General features: G+C 42.7%; 1 protein-coding gene across 2 annotated transcripts in view; it reads right to left on the reverse strand.

The window, feature by feature from the left end:
* zswim8 (zinc finger, SWIM-type containing 8) overlaps window positions 1–24444 on the reverse strand; it is an 81555-nt gene that overhangs the window by 34128 nt on the left and 22983 nt on the right. For both annotated transcript variants that reach the window (XM_084561089.1, XM_084561090.1), the window contains exons 3-15: window positions 22074–22168; window positions 21823–21995; window positions 21237–21344; window positions 19739–19820; window positions 19287–19407; window positions 18682–18883; window positions 14684–14859; window positions 13247–14558; window positions 10290–10421; window positions 9817–9996; window positions 8656–8839; window positions 1393–1491; window positions 1106–1230 (exon numbers count right to left, since the gene is read on the reverse strand). In XM_084561089.1, the coding sequence (XP_084417215.1) occupies window positions 1106–1230; window positions 1393–1491; window positions 8656–8839; window positions 9817–9996; window positions 10290–10421; window positions 13247–14558; window positions 14684–14859; window positions 18682–18883; window positions 19287–19407; window positions 19739–19820; window positions 21237–21344; window positions 21823–21995; window positions 22074–22168 (2989 nt within the window). The remainder of the gene's footprint in view (window positions 1–1105; window positions 1231–1392; window positions 1492–8655; window positions 8840–9816; window positions 9997–10289; window positions 10422–13246; window positions 14559–14683; window positions 14860–18681; window positions 18884–19286; window positions 19408–19738; window positions 19821–21236; window positions 21345–21822; window positions 21996–22073; window positions 22169–24444) is intronic.

The raw sequence follows: 24444 nt of genomic DNA on the forward strand, positions 1-24444 counted from the left end.
TTACATTATTTCTCATTAACACTAATATTGTGACTAGAAATTATATGTGTGGTGCATACACAGTGGGCACAGACAAAGGCAAACAAACAAACAACAACAATTCCTATATTTACATAATAGAGCACATAGGCTGTGGTTCAGTAGGTAGAGCGGGTTGTCCACAAACCAGAGGGTTAGTGGTTCGATTCCCGGAATGTGCCGCATGCCGAAGTGTCCTTGAGCAAGACACTGAACCCCCAGTTGCTCCCAGTGCGTGGCACTAGTGTGTGAATGTGTGTGTGCTTGTGTGAGCGGTAGATGTGTCTGTGACTGTAAAGCGCTTTGAGTACCAATAGGTAGAAAAGCGCTATATAAAAGCAAGGCCATTTACCATATCACGGTCTCTCTGGGGGCCTCTCTGAAAAGCATTGGAGGTAGTGGTGCCAGACCAACATTTTTCTTCGTTATAACCTACATCTAGACCGACCGCTCCCAAGTAAACATGGCCCTCAGGGGCCATATGTCATATATTACTGTACTATTACCACCATATCAATCACAATACCAAATCAGCAGTTTTCTTTCTTTAGTCTTTCGTTCGTGCATTTATTTAGTTTTTTCTATCTCTTTTCCTCCTTTACATACATATACTTCATTCGAGACTCAATATACACCCACAAAACACAGCACACCCTTACCCAGAGACAGCATATAACTCTCTACGTTTTGTAGATGTTCTGAACCATTTGTTTTGTCCCTGTCCTGTAAGTGTTGTGTGATTGTGTTGAATAAAATAAAAAATCAAGTGTGATATTGCTACTAAAAATTGCTACTAAAACTAAGAAGTGAATGACAACATTGCTACAAATACAACATAACCCTTCTAACGTACAGCAGCACAGGACTGCATCCCACCAACACATAACATTAAACAGTGTGTAGAATGTATTCAAAACCAGCAATGAGAACAACTACACTGCACCTGTTCTGCTGGTTACAATTGTAAAGATTTGTATCCTTGTCTTTTATACTAAAAACCATGAGGAAGATAAGGTTAAACATTAAGTTGAAACTTCTTGAGGTTATCCTTTGAGAAGGAAGTCTGAAATACCACAGCCCAGCCTACCTTTTTGAGTTTGCTTTGGTCATCCTTATAGGTAATCATGAGAGCCAGTGCTAGGTCACCCTTCACCCGTCTAGTCCCTTCGCATAGCAAAGGATGCTCAGCCTCACTAACAGTGGTCTTCATACCTGCAGGGCACAAAGAGTGGAGACAAGAAGAAGGATACAGTAGAAAGTGTGTGGAAGATGATGAACACAAATATACAATACAGGAGATGTGAGAGAAGTGGAGAGGATTGACAAATTGGTACTGAGAAACAAAGACAGAATTCCTTCAAACAACAAACTTACCAAGTGCAGCGACAGAAGCCTCGAAGCCCAGCTCCTCATCCCCCGGCATCTCATTGTTACGGTTGCGGCTGGGAGGACGTGAACCCGTAGGAGACACAACTGCACAAACAATATAGAAAAACAAAAAAGGGATTCCTGAAGTCCTCATTTAAAATACCACAATTCAGTCCTCAGAACTTATACAGCAGCTTCTTTTCTCTTTAGCTGCGACTCAAATTCATTTTGTGTCTAATGTACAAATTGGTTTGACAGAGCACAAAAAAAAGAGTTTGAATTCTTTAGTTTATCTTGATTTGCATTTTCGTTGAAATTAATAAAATAGTCTCATCAACAATTAAAATAAATAGCAGCAACCCCACACAGTGTGGGCATACAGCCTTACAGATCAAAGGAAAGCTTCTCTGTGCAGTTTGGACATGGAATCATCTTGGACCTAGAGTAATTATTCCTCTCATTCCTGAATAAGGTGTGTGTGTGTGTGTAGAAAAACTAGACAAACAGATCTATTTGATTGTCAGATATATCTTCATTAATCTGCCATTAAAGTTAAAATATTGCATGTGGTTATTTCATTTTACCAAATTGACAATTTTATTGTCAATTCTTATCCATGTTTTGGCATCACATGAATATAAACTTATCCAGCCATGAGATATTAGTTGCAAACATACCTACATTTCTCACTGAATAGTGATTTTAACTGTAAACATATATCATCATACCACATGACATATATATACACACACACACACACACACACACATATATATACACACACTAGCCCTGAGACTACACACTAAGCGGAAAGAGGGAGGCCGAGGACGAGTGAGCATCAAGGCCACTATCCAGGATGAAACATCAAAAATCCAAGATTACATCAGAAAAATGGCCACAAAGGACGAACTGCTAAGTGAATGTCTCAGGAAACTGAAATCCGATAAGAGTGCAGAGGAAGAGGACACGGCATGTACCACCGCCAAATTGAAGAAGTGGCTGATATCGAGAAGACCTACCAATGGCTGGAAAAGGCTGGACTCAGAGACAGCACAGAGGCACTGATCATGGCAGCACAAGAACAGGCCCTAGGTACAAGAGCCATAGAGGCCAAGATCTACAAGAGTAGATCAGATCCAAGGTGCCAACTGATGCCCCTGAGACAGTCCAGCACATAGTAGCAGGGTGTAAGATGCTAGCTGGGTCAGCGTACATGGAGAGACACAACCAAGTGGCTGGAATAGTGTACAGGAACATCTGTACCCAGTATGGAATAGAAGTACCCAAATCCCAATGGGCCGCACCACAGAAGGTGGCTGAGAACAACAGGGCCAAGGTGCTGTGGGACTTCAGCTTCCAGACTGACAAACAGGTCCTGGCTAACCAACCGGACATAGTGGTGGTAGACAAAGAGCAGAAGAAGGCGGTGGTGATAGATGTGGTGATACCAGCAGACGCCAACATCAGAAAGAAGGAACACGAAAAGGTTGAAAAGTACCAAGGGTTGAAAGAACAGCTGGAACAGATGTGGAAGGTCAAGGCGAGCGTGGTCCCCGTGGTAGTAGGAGCACTCGGGGCAGTGGGGGAGTGGCTCCAACAGATCCCAGGAACAACATCAGAAGCCTCAGTCCAGAAGAGCGCAGTCGTAGGAACAGCGAAGATACTGCGCAGAACCCTCAAACTCCCAGGCCTCTGGTAGAGGACCCGAGCTTGAGGATGACACAGACACCACCCCAAGAGGGTGAGAGGGACCTTTTTTTTTTTTAATATATATCTATATCTATCTATATCTATATATAGATAGATATAGATATAGATATATTTATTTAAGGTCATTTAGGATTACTAAAATTTCTAAAACAAAAACTAAAATTGCTACTTGCTAAATGCCACTATAATGAGAGAATTTCTTAGAGAATTTTTTATTACTTTCTTTAAAGTCAGAAGTTTACATACACAAAGATTATTATGTCTTTAAACAATGAAGGAAAGCCCTGATGATTATGTCATGGCTTTGGAACCTTCTGAGAAGGTTAACAGGCAACATCTGAGTTAATTGGAGGCACACCTGTGGATGTATTTTAAGGCTACACCTCAAACACGCTGCATCCTTGTTTGACATCATGGGAAAATCAAAAGAAATCATCCAAGATATCAGGAAGAGAATTGTGGAGCTCCACAAGTCTGGTTCATCCTTGGGTACTATTTTCAGATGCTTGAAGGTGCCACGTTCATCTGTTTAAACAATTATACGCAAGTACAGACACCATGTGAATGTCCAGCCATCATAGCGCTCAGGAAGGACACGGGTTCTATGTCCCAGAGATGAATGTGTTTTGGTTCGAAACGTGCGAATCAACCCCAGAACAAAAGCTAAAGACCTTGTCAAGATGATGGCCGTAATTTCCTGTGATCTGATGAAACTAAAGTGGAACTGTTTGGCCATAATGACTATCGTTACATTCGGAGGAAAAAGGGGGAAGCTTGTAAGTCTGAGAACACCATCCCAACTGTGAAGTATAGGGATGGTAGCATCATGTTGTGGGGCTGTTTTGCCACAGGAGGAACTGGTGCACTTCATAAAATAGACGGCATCATGAGGAAAGAACATTATGTGGAAATATTGAAGCAACATCTCAAGACATCAGCCAGGAAGTTAAAGCTTGGGCGCAAATGGGTATTCCAAATGGAGAATGACCCTAAGCATTCTGCCAAAGTAGTTACAAAGTGGCTTAAGGACAACAAAATCAATGTTTTGGAGTGGCCATCACAAAGCCCCGATCTCAATCCCATAGAAAATTTGTGGGCAGATCTGAAAAGGCGTGTGCGAGCGAGGTGGCCTACAACCCTGACTCGGTTACACAAGTTCTGTCAAGAGGAATGGACCAGAATTCCAGTAGACTGTTGCGAGAAGCTTGTGGAAGGATACCCAAAGCGTTTGACCCAAGTCATACAGTTTAAAGGCAATGCTACCAAATACTAAGGAAATGTATGTACATTTCTGACTTTTAAGAAAGTAATAAAAAATTCTCTAAGAAATTCAATAAGCTTCTGCGATGTCACAAAATGTATTTCCATCCAGTGTTGCATTAATTTTTCACCAAAATGTTGTACTGATGATGGGAGAGTCTGACCACTGCACAAAGCCTTCTCCAGCACATCCCAAAGATTCTCAATGGGGTTAAGGTCTGAACTCTGTGCTGGCCAATCCATGTGTGAAAATGATGTCTCATGCTTCCTGAACTACTCTTTCACAATCTGAGCCCCATCAATCCTGGCATTGTCATCTTGGAATATGCCCGTGCCATCATGGAAGAAAAAATCCATTGATGGAATAACCGGGTCATTCAGTACATTCATGTAGTCAACTGACCTCATTCTTTGGGCACATAATGTTGCTGAACCCAGACCTGAGCAACTGCAGTAACCCCAGATCATAGCACTGTCCCCACAGGCTTGTACAGTAGGCACTAGGCATGATGGGTGCATCGCTTCATCTGCCGCTCTTCTTACCCTGATGCCCCCATCACTCTGGAACAAGGTAAATCTGGACTCATCAGACCACATGAACTTCTTAAATTGCTCTAGAGTCCAATCTTTATGCTCCCTAGCAAATTAAAAGCCTTTTTTTCCCAGTTAGCCTCACTGATTAGTGGTTTTCTTAAGGCTACACAGCTGTTCAGTCCCAATCCCTTGCGTTCCCTTCACATTGTACGTGTGGAAATTATCTTACTTTTACTATGAAACATAGCCCTGAGTTCTACTCTTGTTTTTCTTCGATCTGATTTCACCAAACGTTAAAGTGATCGCCGTTCATGATCAATCAGGATTTTTTTCCGACCACATTTCATCCTCGAAGACGACGGTTCTCCACTATCCTTCCAGTTTTTAATAATGCGTTGGACAGTTCTTAACCCAATTTTAGTAGTTTCTCCAATCTCCTTGGATGTTTTCTCTGCTTGATGCATGCCAATGATTTGTCCCTTCTCAAACAGACTAACATCTTTTCCACGACCACAGGATGTGTCTTTAAACGTGGTAGTTTAAGAAATGAGAAGCTACTCATTGCATCAGTTGGGGTTAAATAACTTGTTGCCAACTGAAAGATAATCACCCATGCAGTAATTAACCTGGAGGCTCGTACGTATTTGCTTAGTTAGGGGCGGCTGTGGCTCAGTAGGTAGAGCGGGTTGTCCACGAACCAGAGGGTTAGCGGTTCGATCCCCAGAATGTGCCACATGCCGAAGTGTCCTTGAGCAAGACACTGAACCCCCAGTTGCTCCCAGTGCGTGGCACTGGTGTGTGAATGTGTGCGTGCTTGTGTGAGCGAATGGGTAGATGTGTCTATGACTGTAAAGCGCTTTGAGTACCAATAGGTAGAAAAGCGCTATATAAAAGCAAGGCCATTTACCATTTAGTTAAATCCAGGTGGCGGCGACTTCTTTTTTTTTTTAAATTCATCTTTTATACCCTACACTTTTTACTCGATATTTTTTTGCTGCCCTTTTGTATGCTGTTGTAAACCCATCATTACAATAAACAGAAAACTACGATATGTTACCAGGGTTGATATGGGTTGTAATGGGGCTGATGTAAAATGCTATCGGCATCCATTGCTAGCCATTTAGAAAAGGTTATAATGTGAATTCACAAGAGACTTAAATGCTGTTTTACATATACATTAAATATTTTAAACATATCACTTTAAAATGTGGGCTTTCACCCATGGGGTCCGGCTGGGCCCAGCCCGAACGAGAGACATGGGCTCGCCTCCCTGTCGGCCCACCACCCGCAGGAGGATTATGAAGGGTCCGGTGCATTGTGGATCGGGCAGCAGACCAAGGCGGGGGCCTTGGCAGTATGATCCTCGGTTATGTAAGCTGGCTTTTGGAACAAGGAGCCGGAGCTTGTGGAAGCGGTTGAGCGCTATCGACTAGATATAGTCGGCCTCACACTGGAAGTCCTCGAGAGGGGTTGGACTCTCTCCTCTGCTGGAGTTGCTCCGGGTGAGAGGCGGAAGGGCGGGGTAGGGTCGGGTCGGGGAACGGGTCCTGACTGTTGTCTGCGCATATGCGCCAAACATCAGTTCAGAGTACCCGCCCTTTTTGGAGGCCCTAGGACGGATGCTGGATAGCGCCCCGACTGGGGATTCCATTGTCGTGCTGGGAGACTTCAACGCTCATGTGGGCAACGACAGCGTGACCTGGAGGGGCGTGATTGGGAGGAACGGCCTGCCTGATCTGAACCCGAGTGGTGTTCAGTTATTGGACTTCTGTGCGAGTCGCACTTTGTCCATAACTAACACCATGTTCGAACATAAGGTTGTTCATCGGTGCTCTTGGCACCATGACGGCCTAGGTTGTAGGTCGATGATTGACTTTGTAGTCATATCATCTGACCTGCGACCGTATGTTCTGGACACTCGGGTAAAGAGAGGAGCAGAGCTGTCAACTGATCACCACCTGGTGGTGAGTTGGATCAGATCGCAGGGGAAGACACCACACAGACCTGGTAGGCCTAAACGAGTAGTGAGGGTCTGCTGGGAACGCCTGGTGGAAGAACCTGTCAAGATGGTCTTCAACTCCCACCTCCGGCAGAGCTTCAACCGCGTCCCGGGGGTGGTGGGGGACATTGAGTCCGAATGGGCCATGTTCCGCTCCGCCATTGTGGAGGCGGCTGTTGCAAGTTGCGGCCGCAGGGTGCTGTTCGCAGCGGCCCGAACCTCCTGGTGGACACCAGAGGTGAGGGGAGCCGTCAGGCTGAAGAAGGAGGCCTACAGGGGATGGCTGGTCTGTGGGTCTCCTGAAGCAGCTGACCGGTACCGGTACAACTCCGCGGCGGTGGAGCTCCGGGAGCGGATGAGATCCGCCCTGGGTATCTCAAGGCTCTGGATGTTGTAGGGCTGTCTTGGTTGACACGCCTCTGCAACATTGCGTGGACATCGGGGGCAGTACCTCTGGAGTGGCAGACCGGGTTGGTGGTCCCCATTTTTAAAAAGGGGGACCAGAGGGTGTGTTCCAACTATAGGGGGATCACACTCCTCAGCCTACCCGGGAAGGTCTATGCCAGGGTGCTGGAAAAGACGGTCTGGTCGATTGTTGAACCTCAGATCGAGGAGGAACAATGTGGTTTTCATCCCGGACGTGGAACCATGGACCAGCTCTTTACCCTCGCTAGGGTGCTGGAGGGGAAATGGGAGTTTGCCCAACTAGTCCACAAGTGTGTTGTGGATCTGGAGAAGGCTTACGACCGTGTCCCCAGAAGCATCCTGTGGGGGGTGCTCCGGGAGTATGGAGTGTATGGCCCCTTACTAAGGGCCATTCAGTCCCTGTACCAAAGGAGTGCGAGTCTGGTCTGTGTAGCCGGTAGTAAGTTGGACCTGTTCCCAGTGAGGGTTGGACTCCGCCATGGCTGCCCTTTGTCACCGGTTCTGTTCATAATCTTTATGGACAGAATTTCTAGGCGCAGCCGGGTGGGGGAGGGTGTTGTGTTCGGTGATTGGAGGATCTCGTCCCTGCTTTTCACGGATGACATGGTCCTCTTAGCTTCATCGAACAACGACCTCCAGCTCCTGCTGGGGCGGTTCGCAGCCGAGTGTGAAGCGGCTGGGATGAAGATCAGCACCTACAAGTCTGAGGCCATGGTCCTCAGCCGGAAAAGGGTGGAGGAGGGTCCTGAGGAGGCCCTGCCTCAAGTGGAGGAGTTCAAGTATCTCGGGGTCTTGTTCACGAGTGAGGGTAAGAGGGAGCGGGAGATCGACAGGCGGATCGGAGCAGCATCTGCAGTGATGTGGATGCTTAACCGGTCGGTCGTGACCCGCGACCCGCGACCCGGACCCGGATAAGCGGAAGAAGACGAGACAAGACGAGAGGCATCAAAATACACGTTTATCTCCTGCTGAGGTAAAACTGAATATGAAATGAATCATTCCAATGGTAAATGAATTGATGTGTTGGAATCTTATAGGCGGTTTATGCTTCTGCGTTAAGTTGACGCAGAGGCTACGCCGACAATGCAGACACGTAGAGCCTTTGCAGACGCAGAGCACAAGAGCTGTGATTGGTCCAGTTGGTAATAATGTGTCTCTGCTTAATATTTCCGGCTGTTTCTCCAACTCTGCAATTTTTTGATTGATTGCTTTGGATCAAAAAAGAATTGGTAAGGTTAACTGAGGAGGTTTGGAGATACATTCTGCTTCAGTCGCCATTGCTGAAAGTAAAGCAGGAACTAGAAACTGACTAGCAAAACAAAAAAATAGGTGGTGCTTACCTGGGGTACACAGCACATCAAAGATGAAGCTGGCCAACATAAGAGGCAGAACAGGTCTGTAATCACAGAAGTTTCCATCCCTAAGCTGCTCCGCTCGCTCTCTTATGGCTAACATCTCCACCAGACCCAGAGGAATCTTCTTCAACAGAGCCACAACCTCAGATTCCTGGTAGGCCAGTTTCACCTGATTTTCCGACACACACATCATAACAACTAGTGAGAAAAGACACTGTCTATGGCACTTTCATCTCTAGATGGGGTTTGGATTTTAAGTAGAAAATTGCTTCACTAAGGCATAATGTTTGAAGACAGTCATAAACTGCAACCATTCATGTCTGACCAGGAATCTTTGTTGCACGTCCTCTCCCCTTCAGGGCATTTGAAAGCAGAATCTGCTGGCTGCTAGTGTTGCAAATGTAAAGTGGATCACTGGAAGAGAACCAGCTCACCAACAACATTGCACAAGTAGGCTAATCTTTACGTTACTATGATGAGTGCTGATGTGGCATAACGTTCTAAAGGCACCCCTAATGTATTTTTTTTTTTTTTTTTTTTAAATCATACAGGCCTCTCTTACTACTACTCTACTACCCATCACCAAATGAAGTAAACAGCTTTTATCTAATTATCAAAATTACCTGGTCATATATTCAATAATTTTGAATTTGCTACTTCTGATTATGAGATTATTTTTTTACTAATCTAATGTAACAGGTGAACAAGAGTAAATATGCATAGCCAAAGTGTAGTTTATCCTACACACATTAACCTAATCCCACCAAGTTAACACCCTTGCACCTCTTCAGTTGCAGCTCTTCCTAATGTGACAGATCATCAGCCAACAATGATCGACTTACAAGCCTTGTGGTTATATTGTCCCCCTTCAGAAGCCAGCAGATCCTGCCTTCAAAGGGTAACTATGCTAGTGGATTGTACAACCCATGTACTGCTTGATATAAATTATTTAATTTACTTTCATATACAGTAAATCATTTACTGGATATGACTGTATAATAAAGAATTGATTAAAAAACACTGTGTTTTATTGTTAAATGACTGACAACAGACAATAAGTGCAACTACAGTACTTCAAAGCAATTAACTTTTTTGAATTGAAGTAAATATGCATACAGAATATGAATTTGTGTGAGTGAAAGAGACCTCCAGAGCTTTAGTAGATGCCGGTGGTCTTTGGAGTTCCAGAGAGAACATGCCGATGCTGAAGGCCAAGTTGTGGAGCTCTAGTCGCTCACTAAGAACAGTGAGGAGGAAGGCAGCTTTTGACAGTGTATTAGTGGCCACCTGTGTTTGACGACTTGTTGACACTTTACTCTTCTTGCCCTAGATCCAAGGGGTAAATAACAGTTATGTCAGAAGATGAAACCAATTGCTTCTGTCAAGCAGACAGACACATCTCATATTTTGCAATTTCTGAATAGCAAGTATTTGTAACTCATTTAAAAATGAGTAAACATAAATAAGAAAAATCAACGTAAAAAATAACGTAAATATAAATAAGAAAAATCTGGTAGCTTTTCTTCATGAAGAGCTCAACATGCCACAACACAGTTTAAGATGATAATGTTTGGAAAACTGTACAACAGAGGGACACATGTCAAAGCAACTGTATCTACCTTAGTCTGTGGCTGCTCCACTTTCAAGTCCGGAGGGTTGGCCAACAGGTCTCTGGCAAGCTCCACGGCCAGACGGCAGGCCTCATTACTGTAGCCATGAGCATGAAGTGCTTCAGCACAAGCAAATAGTACCTGAACATGCCACACAAAGCAAAAGCATGTGAGGAGGGCTTTCATTTCTGTGCTGCTGAGTTTCCAATATCAGGTGAGAAAGTTAAAGACAATGCCCAAGACACTTTCACTTTCATAGTATGGCAATCTATCCTATCATTCGAAATACCATTTTACGAATATCCTATGTGCATTTAATAATAATAATTATTATTTATTGACTGAAATTATTTTCTTGCATTTGACCCATCCAGTCATTCAGACAGTAGTGTGTACACTCGGAGCAGTGAGCTGCTGTCTCTTTTGTGCAACGTCTGGGGAGCAAACGTTGGGCATTGGGTGCTTACTCAAGGCTCCTCAGTCATGGACATGTGTCAAGGTGAACCTGTGACCCTATGGGAGGGTCACATAACACGGTATTGCTGTTTTGCAACTAGTCACCTTATATACCAACACAAGAAGGGGTATATAGAATGGGCTTGTGGAGCAGACAACAATTGCACAAGTGTCTGATCTCGGCTAGTTTTGCCTGGTATAACAAGTTATATGTCACTACTATAGCCCGTGACCTAGCCTCTCAGATCAGATTGGGGGCCAGTGTGCAATGTGCTCTGTTCTGCACACTCTGGTTTCTTCAAGTATACTATACGTATAACAGCTTTTATTCTGAAAATAGTGAATAAACTCCACTTCTCTAGATAACTGCAACTAGTCTTTCAACACCTGCAATAAGCTTCTTGTTGTTAAATCCATTATCTTTTGGTTGCCATTTTTGAAGGGTGTTAGAGTTCTTTCTTTGCCTTATCTGTGCATGAGTTTGTCTCTTTATCAAAGTTTTACCACTAAGTGACTTACGTTTAATTCTCTTGCCAATTTCTGAGGGTAATAAACAATTTCCTCAGAGCTTTTCTCTCTCACTACCTACGCATTAGAGCGGAAACTATAAGATCTATAAGATATTTTTGACCAGTAAATGTCCTTTAATTTGCACATAGAACAAGTGACTAGAACTACCTTCTTTAATCTTGCAGTACTGTCAGAATTAGTTGCTTTTTTTAAGCAACGAAACATGAGAACGGATTTACACCTCCACCCAAACATAGTGCCTAGGGCTGGGCTATTCAATTGGAGGCGCCCGGGCCGGGTCCAGCCCCTGAGGAATTTTGTTCCTGCCCTTACAGTGTAGTGTAGTTTTTACATATGGATAGTCTGATACAGCGCATGACTATGGCTAACTGTACATTCTCTCGTGCAGTAGGAGGTGGTATGCACACGATTAGAATAGAATAGGTCTTTATTGTCATTGTCACAAGAACAACAAAATTAAAGCGATTAAGTCGGAAATATATTTGACATGACCAATCAAACTCAATTCGCACTCTAGTGCAACACTCTGACTTCTTCCTTTCAAGCATGAAGGTTGGCTAAAAAGACAAAATGTCTCTCTCTACTTTAAAAAAAAAAAGTTAACTCCGAGAACAGGCAGTTTGACAATGAATGGACAGAGAAATACATGTTTATTGACGTTTATGCGAATCCTGTGTCCTTAATCTGCAACGAGTGCCTCGTCGTGTGTAAAGAGTATAATTTGAGAAGGCATTTCAACACAATTGATTGTTAAGTTGTCTGATTTATATTAAAAAAGGACAAAAGTGAGGTCAGTAGATGTCCATATGTGGATTTATTTATTTATTTATTTATTTATTGGTCGAGGTACTGTTGCTTACGAAGAAGATACTGGAAGACAACAAAGCAAACAACTTTTCCTCACACTTTTTGTTTGCACTTTTCTTATTGCACTATTACAAGAAGAATGTTAAATAGGACAGGTTTCTGTTAATTTTGTTATTTTGTATTAAACATAAATTGTTGAATTATAATTTCTTTTGGACGTGCTCAAAAATATACATCTAATTCAATTCAGGTTTGAGTCAAATAGTTAAAAAATCGTTTCACACACACAAAAAAGGGCTAAAAAAGAATTCACCACGCCGGGAAGGGTGAAGGCAATCAGGTCGACTGGCCCTGCCAGTGAGGTATCCCTTATTTATTTTTCAGGGAGTTGGCAACCCTATGTGCATATGTTGTTCTGCATTTACAAAATAGAATACATTCACTGTAGGTTCACATTCACAGTATGTTGTTGTAATTGTATTTGTTACTGTGATTACTTTTATTCTCTGGTCCCTTAGTTTGCCTATGTTTCATGAGCTGCCCCCAATTCCCAATTAATTGAATAACACTGGCCTAGGGTCTAATCTTGTTTTTGGCCCCTTCCATGTAGAAACAGATTTAGGATTATATTCCTGGTGGTCCTGGATTTACTTTTTTTTATTTTTTACAATTTTTATTTCACCCTGTCAGCTCTTAGAATTAATGAGCCATGTTTGGGTTCCCGCAAGAAACATATTTATCCGTAACAGAACTCGACCAAGTCCATAACACCGATCATGGAGTCTGCTAAAAGGTGAAACACATACAATACAGAATGAATGTGCATAGCCCTCTACATGCTGGACCAATTGGTCCCATTCTTTAGGGGAGATAAGCATTGATGCACTGGAGTTTTAATACAGGAACCGCAGTTTGTTGTTGCTACCCAGTCAGGTTTGGTCCTTTTTTCTGGATAAGCATCTTTTGATTTTATGGGCAATTGTTGTCACGTGTCCCTGTGACTGACTCAGCAGTTTAAGGGCAATTAGACCAGTGATGTGACTGGTTAAAAATGTTGTTGTTAGACCCACAACCTCTGATTTATGTTACACTTCACTCTTTTCACCTTTTGCTATGCACCCCAGACCTACTGATCTTTCCCTTGCTGTGGATCTTTGTTCTTCCTGCCTTACCTCCATGCGTCCCTCCTGCTCAAGCGGTTTTATCCCAGCAAAGATGTCTGGCTCCTCCTCCAGGTGGTTGTCCACCAGCTGTCTGTCTGCTCCCTCTTCTGAGGCAACACTCAGGTAGTATGCCTGATAGTCATCTTCACCCACAGCTTCTCCTTCTGCAGCTCCACCTACTGCTTCTGCTCCTTGGTTAGCTGATTCTGAAGCAGCTGCACCACTTCCTGCTGTTGATCCAGTGAACGCCATCTCTCTGCAACTGCATGATAACTTGGCAGATGGTTGAATGGAGCCTGATTTTCCTGTCATTATGGACATAGAAGGCTGGTTACTTCCACCTGAATCTACAGATTCATCTGTGTTCGCCACAGGTTCCACCACCACTGCTCCCTTTTCAATGCCACTGGGCACATCCACAACTACCACCAAGGAATCTTTGGAGGGGAGGCACATTGAAGCAGGCTCTGCAGCAAGTGTAGCTGCGGTATGGCTGATGCGCTTTGTTTCAAAAATCAAGCTCCCTCCACTGATGCTGTGCTTTCGCAAGTCTCGGAGTAGTGGGCTAGGAGAGGGAAGAATCTCTGATTGTAGGGGGAGAAACTCAAAAGTGTTGCTGGCCTCCGCACCCAGAGCAAGACTGCAGCCATCATCCAGGCTGAGCTCAGCCAGGTCAGGCTCCAGGGAGCTGTCCTCACTACTGGTTCTCCGCTTGGCACTTGCATGTTTACTGCTTCCTAAATTTCCACTTCCTCCAGGACCTCCTACACATGGCCCCTTTCCACCTGCCTGTGTCAGCTTTAGTTTCCCTCCAGAGGTCGAGCCAGGCCCTTTGTACATACACTTACCTCCTCCATCTTCTAGGGACAGTGAGACGCTCCCTCCCAGGCGGACTAACATCCCTCCCCCTCCATTTACTGATAGACCCTTCCTCTTGGCCAGAATGGTCTCTTTTGGTCGCACTGCCACGTCCTGTTGCGAAAAGTGACCACTACCTCTTCCTTTATAGTCTCCCCCAGCTCCACATTCAGCTCTGGGTCCTCCGGCTGATTCAGAAAATTCTCCCACTACTGCAGCAGCTTTGACTCCTCTCTGGTGTGGCAGTCCCCTGGACCAGACAAATGTTGCACTCTTCTTGTCCACACTGCAGTAAGTGATGCCTTCCAGTGGGTACGCCACCTCCCAGTTGAAATAGCAAGACTCCAGAGCAGGCTTGAAGCCTTGAAACAGTTTATCCAGGGACTTGCGATGTTGTCCCCGCTTCACTATCTCTATAACTTTCAAGTGCCACTGCTTCAGCTGCCCTGCCAGTTCCAAACGCCTAGAAAAGAGCACACAACGTCTTAATATTAAACCTGAGTACATAACATCCCCATGTAACATATTTCATGGCTAAATTCTCCGACACTTTCCTAAGCAGTATGTAGTCTATGTTAGTGGGCTGACCTGCAGGGATTCATGGTGGGGTCAAGCACTGCCAGCCTCCATAGAACCACCATCTCATCACACATGCTAGCACAGGCATGAGCTGCCACCTCTGACTGGCCATTACTGCGTCCAGTGTGGCCACTGGCACTGCTGTGGGATGCTGATGTCCGAACACTGTACCACCAGCTGATGATCTGAACATACACAAACAAAAATTAGATGTGTGTGTAAAAGAATGTACAGTACTGTAACCTTTGTTACCCATATAGATTTTGTGTAACAACAGAAATCTACATTGCCAGGATGAACATCAAGCAAAACACAAAGTTTCAAAAAGGTCACATTCAGGGAGAATATAGGTAGAACTAATTCCAGGTATTTAATCACTTCATTCATTAGGTTTGAGTGTACTGGTTGAATTTTTCATTTTAAGTTGCGTGAGCAAAACTTTTGTGCCAGCAGGCTAACAAAGGATAAAATACTGCGTTTTGTACAGTGTCATATCATGTTAAGATTAATTAACTCCCACAATTGCTATAATCTGATATTCTCTGACAGCTCCAGAACATGTGACCTATTGATGGTGATAAAAGCCAACAATGTTCACGTGAAAGATCTATATCTGAAAATATTTGAGTTTTTTTTTTGTTTGTTTAAACCAGTACATACAATGTACTATAGACTGAAAAGCTATGAATTTCCGTCAAATCCAACCACTGTGCACATAACAGAATCCATAAAGATATTGATATTCCCTTCATATGGCTGCTGTGCACACATGTAACTCCTCAGGGAAACAAGTCCCCAAGGCACGTTTGATATTAGTGAATAGCTAACTTTCTGTACAAGATCGTCAATTGTTTCTGGATTTGATTCTGGCCATGAAACTGGAAGTTTGGTTTGTTGGTTGAGGCTAGCAGTCGTATTGTTGTATAATGATAATTTCAATAATAACTATACTAACTAGATGATCGCAAGTGATCATAAAGGGGTCCATGCCATGGCCAAGTCGTCCCCGAGCGGGATGCCTTAAATTCATATTAAATGTTTCCGTGTCACCTGCAGCGCCCCCTGTAGACATAATGTCATGCTTTGCAGTTTGTCCTGGACAGACATTTGTATGTACGCAGAAAATTAAGGTGATGGGGCAGGCAAAGAAGAAGAATAAAAATCGCAACAAAATCAATAGGGATCCTGCAACTTCGTTTGCATGAACCCCTAACGAGATGATCGCAAGTGATCATAAAGGGGTCCATGCCATGACGAAATCATCCCTGAGCGGGACGCAGAGGCATAAGTCGCCAGTAGCGCCCCTTGTAGACCGTATTGCACCAAACTTGGTAGGCTTGTAAGGAGTCATCCACAGATTATTATTGTCAAATTTCAAGCAGTTTACTGTGGTGGTTTGTGAGATACAAACATGTAGTGCCCGAATTTCACGAAAGTCGGCATGATTGTACGCAAGCATATTATAATGACGGCTGCTAAGTTTCATCAGGATTGGGTGAATACTTCAAAAGTTATAGGCCTTGTCATATGAGATGTGTCTGTGTCACGTGTAGCGCCCACTGTAGACATAATGTCACGCAACTTGATGGGCGTCTACACAGTATGTTACAGATTGTGTATGCATAATTTTATTACGTTAGCTATTGCCGTTTTTGAGATATTGCAATGTTGCTTGTGTAGCGCCCCCTAGAGACCAAGGGTCACAAAAGTTGGGGTGCTTGAACAGAATCATATTATTGTCATTGATATGACGTTTGATAAAGTTTGGGTATATACTTCACAAAATATTAGCTTTGGAGTTATTCTGTGCCACGCCGTAAAAAAAATTGTCATTAACTATTTAAACAATAACCCTGTGAAAGTTCTTTTGAAGAATTTTCGTTATCTTTGTCCATAAATGATACATACCAAGTTTGGTGAGAATTGGATGAACGGGCTAGGAGGAGTTGATTTTGATTTGAGGTACAATTCTTTCAAAATGGTGGAACAAAATGGCAGGCGGAAATGGGCGTGGCCTAGTCCATTAGAACCAGGGCTATATAAGGAATCAGAGAGAGAAATTTTGTTTCTAGGGCACACGGTTTTGGTGTTATGGCTGTTAGGGAGGAATTTGTGGTGATGCCAATGAAGAAGAAGAAGTACCGGAGTCCTGTATGTCTTATGCTGAAGGAGTTTATTTAGGCTCGTACGAGGAGAACATCGTCATCACAACATAAGTGCATGAGTCCACCTCAGTTTTAAGGGTCAAACAGTAAAGCTCAGATTCTTATACTAAAAAGGTGGGCCAAGGCAGCAAAGGGGAGGTGTTGTTAACATCCAATTGGCTATAGTGCATAAACATAAAGATAAGGATTCATACCAGCTAGGAAATACAAAGTGTCTTCCAGGAATGGAGGACGTTATCATCTAACTCTACAGCTATGTCTGTAGACAGCCAGAGAGTGAGATTGAAGACGCCAAAGAGGGACCATGGCCTTGGCATGTTCCTCAGAGAGAAAGTAGGGCAGATAACTGACCCCAGCAGTAATCTAACTTAACTACACAAACTATCTATAGGGAAGCGAAATTATTCTCTAACAACGGCAGTGGAATGGCAGGACTTCTACCAAGTTACCAGGTTTGATGCCTTTCGCACTTGCAGTTTGTCCTGGGCGGACACTTTTAGCTAAGCAAGGGGGAATAATAATAACAATAATAATAATAATAATAATAATAACAAGAAGAAGAAGAAGAAGAAGAAAAATACCAACAAAATCGATAGGGAACTTTGTTTGTATGGACCCCTAATAATTATAGTAGTAGCAGCAAAACAGCCTCTCTGCATAAAACAACTGTATTTGCCGCAATGTGAAAAGAAACCCGGGATATTTTGGCCCTTGGCTTGGCATGCTTCGCAATATTCGGTCCTTGGGTAAAATTAATCGGGGGACTCTGGTCTATGGACACTGACTTGCTTTTGGAACCTGTGTCAAGTAACTATTTGAGGAACTGCTATGTTTGGCACTTCTGCTTTGGCTTCATGCTGGAGGTTGCAATTGCACCTGTACTCAACAGTCCATTGTGATTTGCACAAGTCACAATTTCAGTGCCAGGTGTGATTCTGATTCTGATTCTGATCAAAGAATGTCCTCAGAAAGAGCTTTACAAACTTCTGCTATTCGGCAGATAGACAGTATTGAAAAGACTCAAATCAGGATCTGGGGCAACAAGGTTCATGGCTGACATTTGACAATTCAGTGATCAAGCCCAGTTGAAGTTTCTATCTTAAGTCAGGCCTTTTTGAAAAGCTCATACATGTTTTCCTAAACTACTGTTGTCCTATATGCTGGTGTTAGCTAGGCCCCTCTCTTATGCATGCTGTTGGTGGTGCAGAATGCTGCAACTCGTCAAACAACATGCAAGCAAGAACACCGCGCTGTCCTTCCTTCACTGGCTCTCTGTACATTTTAGGACTGATTTTAAGATTTTGGTGTTAGCTGAGCTTTTATGGCTGCAGCCCCCAAGCTTTGGAACAGCTTGCACCTGGACTTTAGGCAGGCCCTTACACTGTCTATTTTTAAATGCCTTCTGAAAATACATTTTTATTTTAGTTTGAGAGTGTTGTTTTGTGTTAGAATTCTAGTTCAGTGATTTTAACATCTTTCTCATCCATGTCTTTGTTTTTGTGTTGACTGTGTGTTTATATATTACTTTGCATTCTTTGACTGCTGTTTGTACAGCACTTTGGCCAAGGTTTAGTGTTTTTATAAATACTTTATAAAAAAAAAAAAAAAATGACATTGACATTTCCTGATTTAGTTGAGTTTGCATTAATTTCATCATTTCGTTATTTTCCCTCGAGTGACTTGCTTTGAGAATGTTAAGCACTGCCCACACTGAAGTCCTCAGCGATATCTACATTAACACTATTTTATGCCCACACAAGTGTGAACACTTACACTGACACCAGTTACTTCCGTTTGCAATGCTTTATTTTCCATGTCTCGAGCTCATGTTATGTGTCATACCTGTTCATAGGTGAGGCATTGTTCAGTGAGGATCTCAAGCAGTGGGGCAGCATTGCTGTCTCGTCTCTTAAACATCTCCCTTACAATGGACAGAAGGTTCCAGATGCCTTCTGGCTCTCGACCCCTCAGAGGTCGCAGTAAACAAGCCCACTCAGCAGCTGCTGGCGGCTCCGTGGATGACAGGTACATAGAGTTTACGTCACTGTGAATAACACACAAACACAACAGATCTTAGTTAACTACCATTATACAACAATCGGGGAAAAACAGGTAGAATAAACTATGATCATCCTGCTAATCAAAATGAAGAAAAACATTTTTAGGATTTTTGTGTTATTATTAGTTACTGGACTTCTATAACACACACTAAAGGTATATGCTGCATAGTGGTTTGGCTTTCTGAAGACAATACTAGTAAGTGTTTTGGTATTGTTACATGAAACAAATAAGTAATAATGCAGAAATCTTTTAGTTTGAGTCTTTTTCAAACAAAGGGCTAATGGGAAAAATGAGCAGTATATCCATAGAGTGCATGGTTAAAAAGGCTTTTGCCAAAATCTTTAAGAAATACATAAGAAGAATTATGTGGGGCAAGCAGTGTGCACCTGAAGACGACAGGCGAAGGCCCACAGAACTTGTGCAGAGTCTTTTTGATGTTGTCGCTGAGCGTCGACTCATCCAAATACCAGGTGCTCTGGTCAGATGCTGAAGGGCCTGCCGTTGGGTCTACACACATACAATTACAGTTCACACAATAATAATTTAGCATTTGCTGCACAAATATATCCTGCATCATAAAAATATAACATGTTATTTTTAACAAAGTTTTGTTTTGGAGTTTGTGTGGAAATATATTATTTGCCACACTATGAAGATTTGCCTTTCCGCTGCAGCCACACAAAAAGGGATAATAGCACTGAGCTGCTCTTGGATTAAGAGCTGATCACAGCCAACCTTGGACTCCCTTTGTAGCATAAACTCGTGCATGCATGTAGTGGAAAATGACGTTACTCAACTACACAGCACAGCTTAGATTTGTTCTCTTGCTGTACTGTACCTGGAGCACCACACACAGTGTTTATAGCTGTAGACTGTGAGGATAGCAACTCATCCAGTAGTCGTTGGGCTGTGGGTAGGATCTAGAGACACACAAGAGAATTAATAGCAAACTTCCTTTGTCATTTATGTGACATATACACTCCCCCCCAAAAGTATTGGAACAGTGTGTTAAATTCCATATTTATTTTTGCTGTAAACCAAAAAAATTTGGGTTTGACATCAAAAGAAGAATATGAGACAAGAGATCAACATTTAAGCTTATATTTCCTGATATTTACTTCTGGATCTGATACACAACTTAGGAGATATCATTATTTGTAATGAAACACCAAATTTTTAGGTGAGCAAAAGTATTGGAACAGATAGACTTGCAATATGCAATAACTGCATCGAGCCTGTGATCCATTGACATCATTAAACGTTTGCGTTCTTATTTTGTGATGCTTTTCCAAGCTTGCAATGCAGCCTCTTTCAGTTGTTGTTTGTTTTGGGGAGTTACTCCCTTCAGTCTCCTCTTTAGCAGGTAAAATGCATGCTCTATAGGGTTTAAGTCTGGAGACTGACTTGGCCAGTCTTAAATCGTCCACTTTTTGCCACTGATGAACTCCTGTGTTTCTGTAGACTTCTGCGTTCATTTTGCTGCTGCCATTATGTGTTACATCATCAATGAAGATTAATGAGCCTGTCCCACAAGAAGCCACGCAAGCCCAAACCATGGCATTACCGCCACCGTGTTCCACAGATGTTTGAGGCTTGTCTGTGTACTTTTTGGCAAATCCAGCCTGGCCTTCCTATTCTTCTTGCGAATGAGTGGTTTGCATCTTCTAGTGTAGCTTCTGTACTTTTGTTCGTGAAGCCTTCTGCGAATAGTAGATTGTGACACATTCACTCCTGCCCTCTGGAGGTTGCTACTGATGTCAGTAACTGTAGTTTTAGGGTATTTCTTTACAGCTCTCACAAAGTTTCTGTCATCAAGTGTTGCTGTTTTCCTTGGTCTCTCCGTTCGACGTCTGTTACTTAGTACACCAGTGATTTCTTTCTTCTTCTTCCTTCTTCATGTTGGTTACACCTCTAACTATAAATGCAGTCTGCAAAAGCAAAACCCAAATCTGAAAGTGAGCATAGACATCCAGTGCAATTTCGTATATGAGGGATCAATGTAATAGGACACACCTGGGCAACAAAGCACACCTGTTAGGGACATGTTCCAATACTTTTTTTTTTTTTTTTTTTTTTAAAACAAAAGGTACCATCTCCGAAGTTGTGCATCAGATCCAGATGTAAATACCTTGAAATAAAAGCTGAAATGTTGATCTTGTGTTTCATATTCTTCTTTTGATGTCAAATCCAAATGTTTTCAGTCAACAGCAAAAAATAGGAGGAATTTGCATCACTGTTCCAATACTTTTGGAGGGGAGTGTTTGTATCAATGCCATTTTAATCAATGCTTTGCCTTACAAACAGAATAACTGGTTCATTTTGGATGTGGATGTTACCTGCTGGGGCAACTCACTGATGAGGTACTGGGCAAACTTTTGAAGCTGATCCCTCTGCAGTCTAGACAAAGACTCAGAGACTGGAGCCCTTAGACACACTGCTGATGCCTACACACACGCACACACACACATGCACGCACACACAGGGTTATTATGTATCATTTCCCCATGTCATGGTGCACACACAACAAACAGCTTTTTCAAGGTTCTGATGGAGCAGTAGAGTAGTAGTAGACAGTTAACTGTTCCAATATTCTACTGCGCCGCAAATTATGCCAGCATTTATTTGCATAGAGGGTGCAAAACTGAGATTAGATCTCAATGCTGGATGGGGATGCATGTGTAGACAAATTTCATGTCCAGGTTCGACCACAGGTGCTGAAAACTGGCCACTTAAGTTCGGATTGTGTTTCAAATAGATTATTGCTATTTACTTAAAAAAAAACTGGAAGTTGTGTTTTAGATATACCCAAGACCCTGTGGTCTTCCACACTTCCGGGCAAAGTAAAAAGGAATGCGTCTTCAACTTGCTTATTTTATCTGATCAATAATTTAAAAGATACTTCCTTTATGTAAACAAACTCACATTGTGAATTCTGAAGAGGCAGAGCGCCACCACATGTGCACACCATTTGGCCCCTGCACCACAGGTACAGCTGCAGGAAGTGATACGGCAGCGATCAAACATGACCGCCACATTGTAGGCTCCTTTAGATTGACCAGACTGACTGGAAACTACTGTAGCACTGAGATGGAAGCCTGGTAAAAGAGACAGGTATTTAACTGGTATGCCATACAGAACAAAATATGCTATATACAGTTATGGATTCAACCTACCAATTTGCAGGGGATCTTTGACAGCTCTGATCCTGTAAAGCTGCTCTCCACGCTGGAATTCATCTGGACTCCCATTAGCCAGACAGGAATATAACCTGCAGCAGTGTCAAAGCAAAGATTTCATTTTTTAAACAAGACTTTATTGGTTAATTATTGTTATTTAATTGTGAATTACATCACATTTAAACACCTGTTAAATCTGTAGGTTGATTTAACAGGTGTACACTACCAGTCAAAAGTTTGGACACACCCTCTCATTTAATGTTTTTTCTTTAATTTCATGATTATTTACACTGTAGATTCTCACTGAAGACATCAAAATTTTGAATGAACACATATACAGTTGAGGCCGAAATTATTAGCTCCCCTATGAAATTAAATTTTTTTGTGCTTTTTTAGTAGAACATGGAATTTTCAACATAGCATTTCTAACCATACTAGTTTTCTTTAGAAAGCATAAATTACTTCAATTTGCACACAATAACAGAATTGTTAAAAAAAAATAAAAAATTACCACGGTCAATATTATTAGCCCCCTCAAGAACTGACCATTTTATTTAGCCATAGCACAAACCACTGTTGTGCAATGATGTGCTTTGACTTTGTAATGCTCAAAGCTTGTAAAATCAAGTTAAAATTAAGAGTTATCTTCCAATTTACACACAGTATAAATTCTCCAGTAAGGGTTTTGGCTGGCACTTGAGGAAGCATCGTGCCAAAAACAAAAGAAATCAGTTTAGACTTGCGAAAGAGAATTGTTGATGCTCACAAAGCAGGAGAAGGATACACAAAGTTATCACAGCGTTTCCAAGTGTCAAGAAGTGGAGTGAGAACCATCATCAAGAAATTAAAAGAGAGCCACATTGTACGGAACAAGCCTGGCAGAGGTAGGAAGTAGGGCTGAACGATTTTGGAAAATAATCTAATTGCGATTTTTCATGCCAATATTGCGATTGCGATGCGATATGCGATTTTAAAGGTCTTTGTCTTCTGTATTATTAAGCAAAGACAAGCAATAAATTATATAGTATGGCCAACACTGTATTAGATTAAAAAGAAACGGTTCTTTCCTGGAAGCCAGACCTGTTATGATGACATGAGGTGATGCAAGAATTGATGACTGACATTTTTATTTGACTAATTCAATCACAATAGTATTTTGAACATACACAATAGTATACTGTCACGTGACCAGAGTGCAGCCTCTGTGATTAGACAATCTCGTTTGCTCACACGTTTTACACGCGCATGTCACGTTGTAGCGGGTTTGACTCGTTTTAATGTTGGGGTGCCAGTCAGAGTCAAGTCTGACAACGTAAAATAAAACAGAACAAAAAAATAATTAGTCAACCCACACAAAATAATAACCACAATTATGATCATCAGTGCCAAAACAAACAAACAAAAAAGGGTGCGCCTTAGTCCATCTCTTAATTTCAGTTCAGTCCGGTTGGAAAAGTCTGTTTCAGTGTTCCGCAAAATCACAGTTCAGTCCAGTACCTGCGCCCCCACAAAACAACAACTCAAAACTCCGCTCCGGGTTTTACCGCGGGCTCCGACACAAAATAAGGAAATAACTCAAAATAAGGAGCGCCTCTCGTCGCGGTGCAGCAAACGGCACATACAAAACAAAAATGCACACCGAGTACTCACGGTACCAAAGTTTTTTAACGTAGTCAGTCAGTCAGTCAGAGTCGGACTTGCTCCACTGGAACGGTATCGGCGGGGGCTCACCGGTGACTTGCACTCATCATAAATGTCCTTCCTGGAGGACGGATTCAAACTACGCGGGAATCGGTGGATTATCTCCATTGGAGTAGGAGATGAATGTGGGTGGATGACGGAGGAAGCCATGAATGGAGGTGTGTTTTGTGATTATGACTTTGCGGGCGCTACAACGTGAGCAGGGTATAATCGCAGCCGTAATCGCAGCCTTTGCGGTTAGAAAATTGCACTTGATCATATCGCGATATTATCGCAAATGCAATATATCGTTCAGCCCTAGTAGGAAGCGAAGTATTTCAAAGACCCTGGAAAGAGAGATGTGTCTAAAAACCGCCAAGACACTCGGGAATGACTTAGCCTTGTCGGGAATTGTAGTCTCAAAGAAGACAATCACTAGAGTTCTGCACAGGAATGGACTGCGAGGTTGCAGACCAAGAAAAACTCCACTTCTGCAGAAGAGACCTTAAAGGCAGACTGAAGTATGCTAAGGACAACCTGGAAAAAGATGATGCATACTGGAAGCATGTCCTTTGGTCAGATGAGACGAAACTAGAGCTCTTTGGCCACAGAGACATTGCTTATGTTTGGGGAAAGAAGGGTGAGGCGTATAACCAACAGAACACCATCCCCACAGTGAAACACGGTG

This window comes from Chelon labrosus (assembly GCF_963514085.1).
Source record: "Chelon labrosus genome assembly, chromosome: 15".
In the NCBI taxonomy this organism is placed as follows: domain Eukaryota; kingdom Metazoa; phylum Chordata; class Actinopteri; order Mugiliformes; family Mugilidae; genus Chelon; species Chelon labrosus.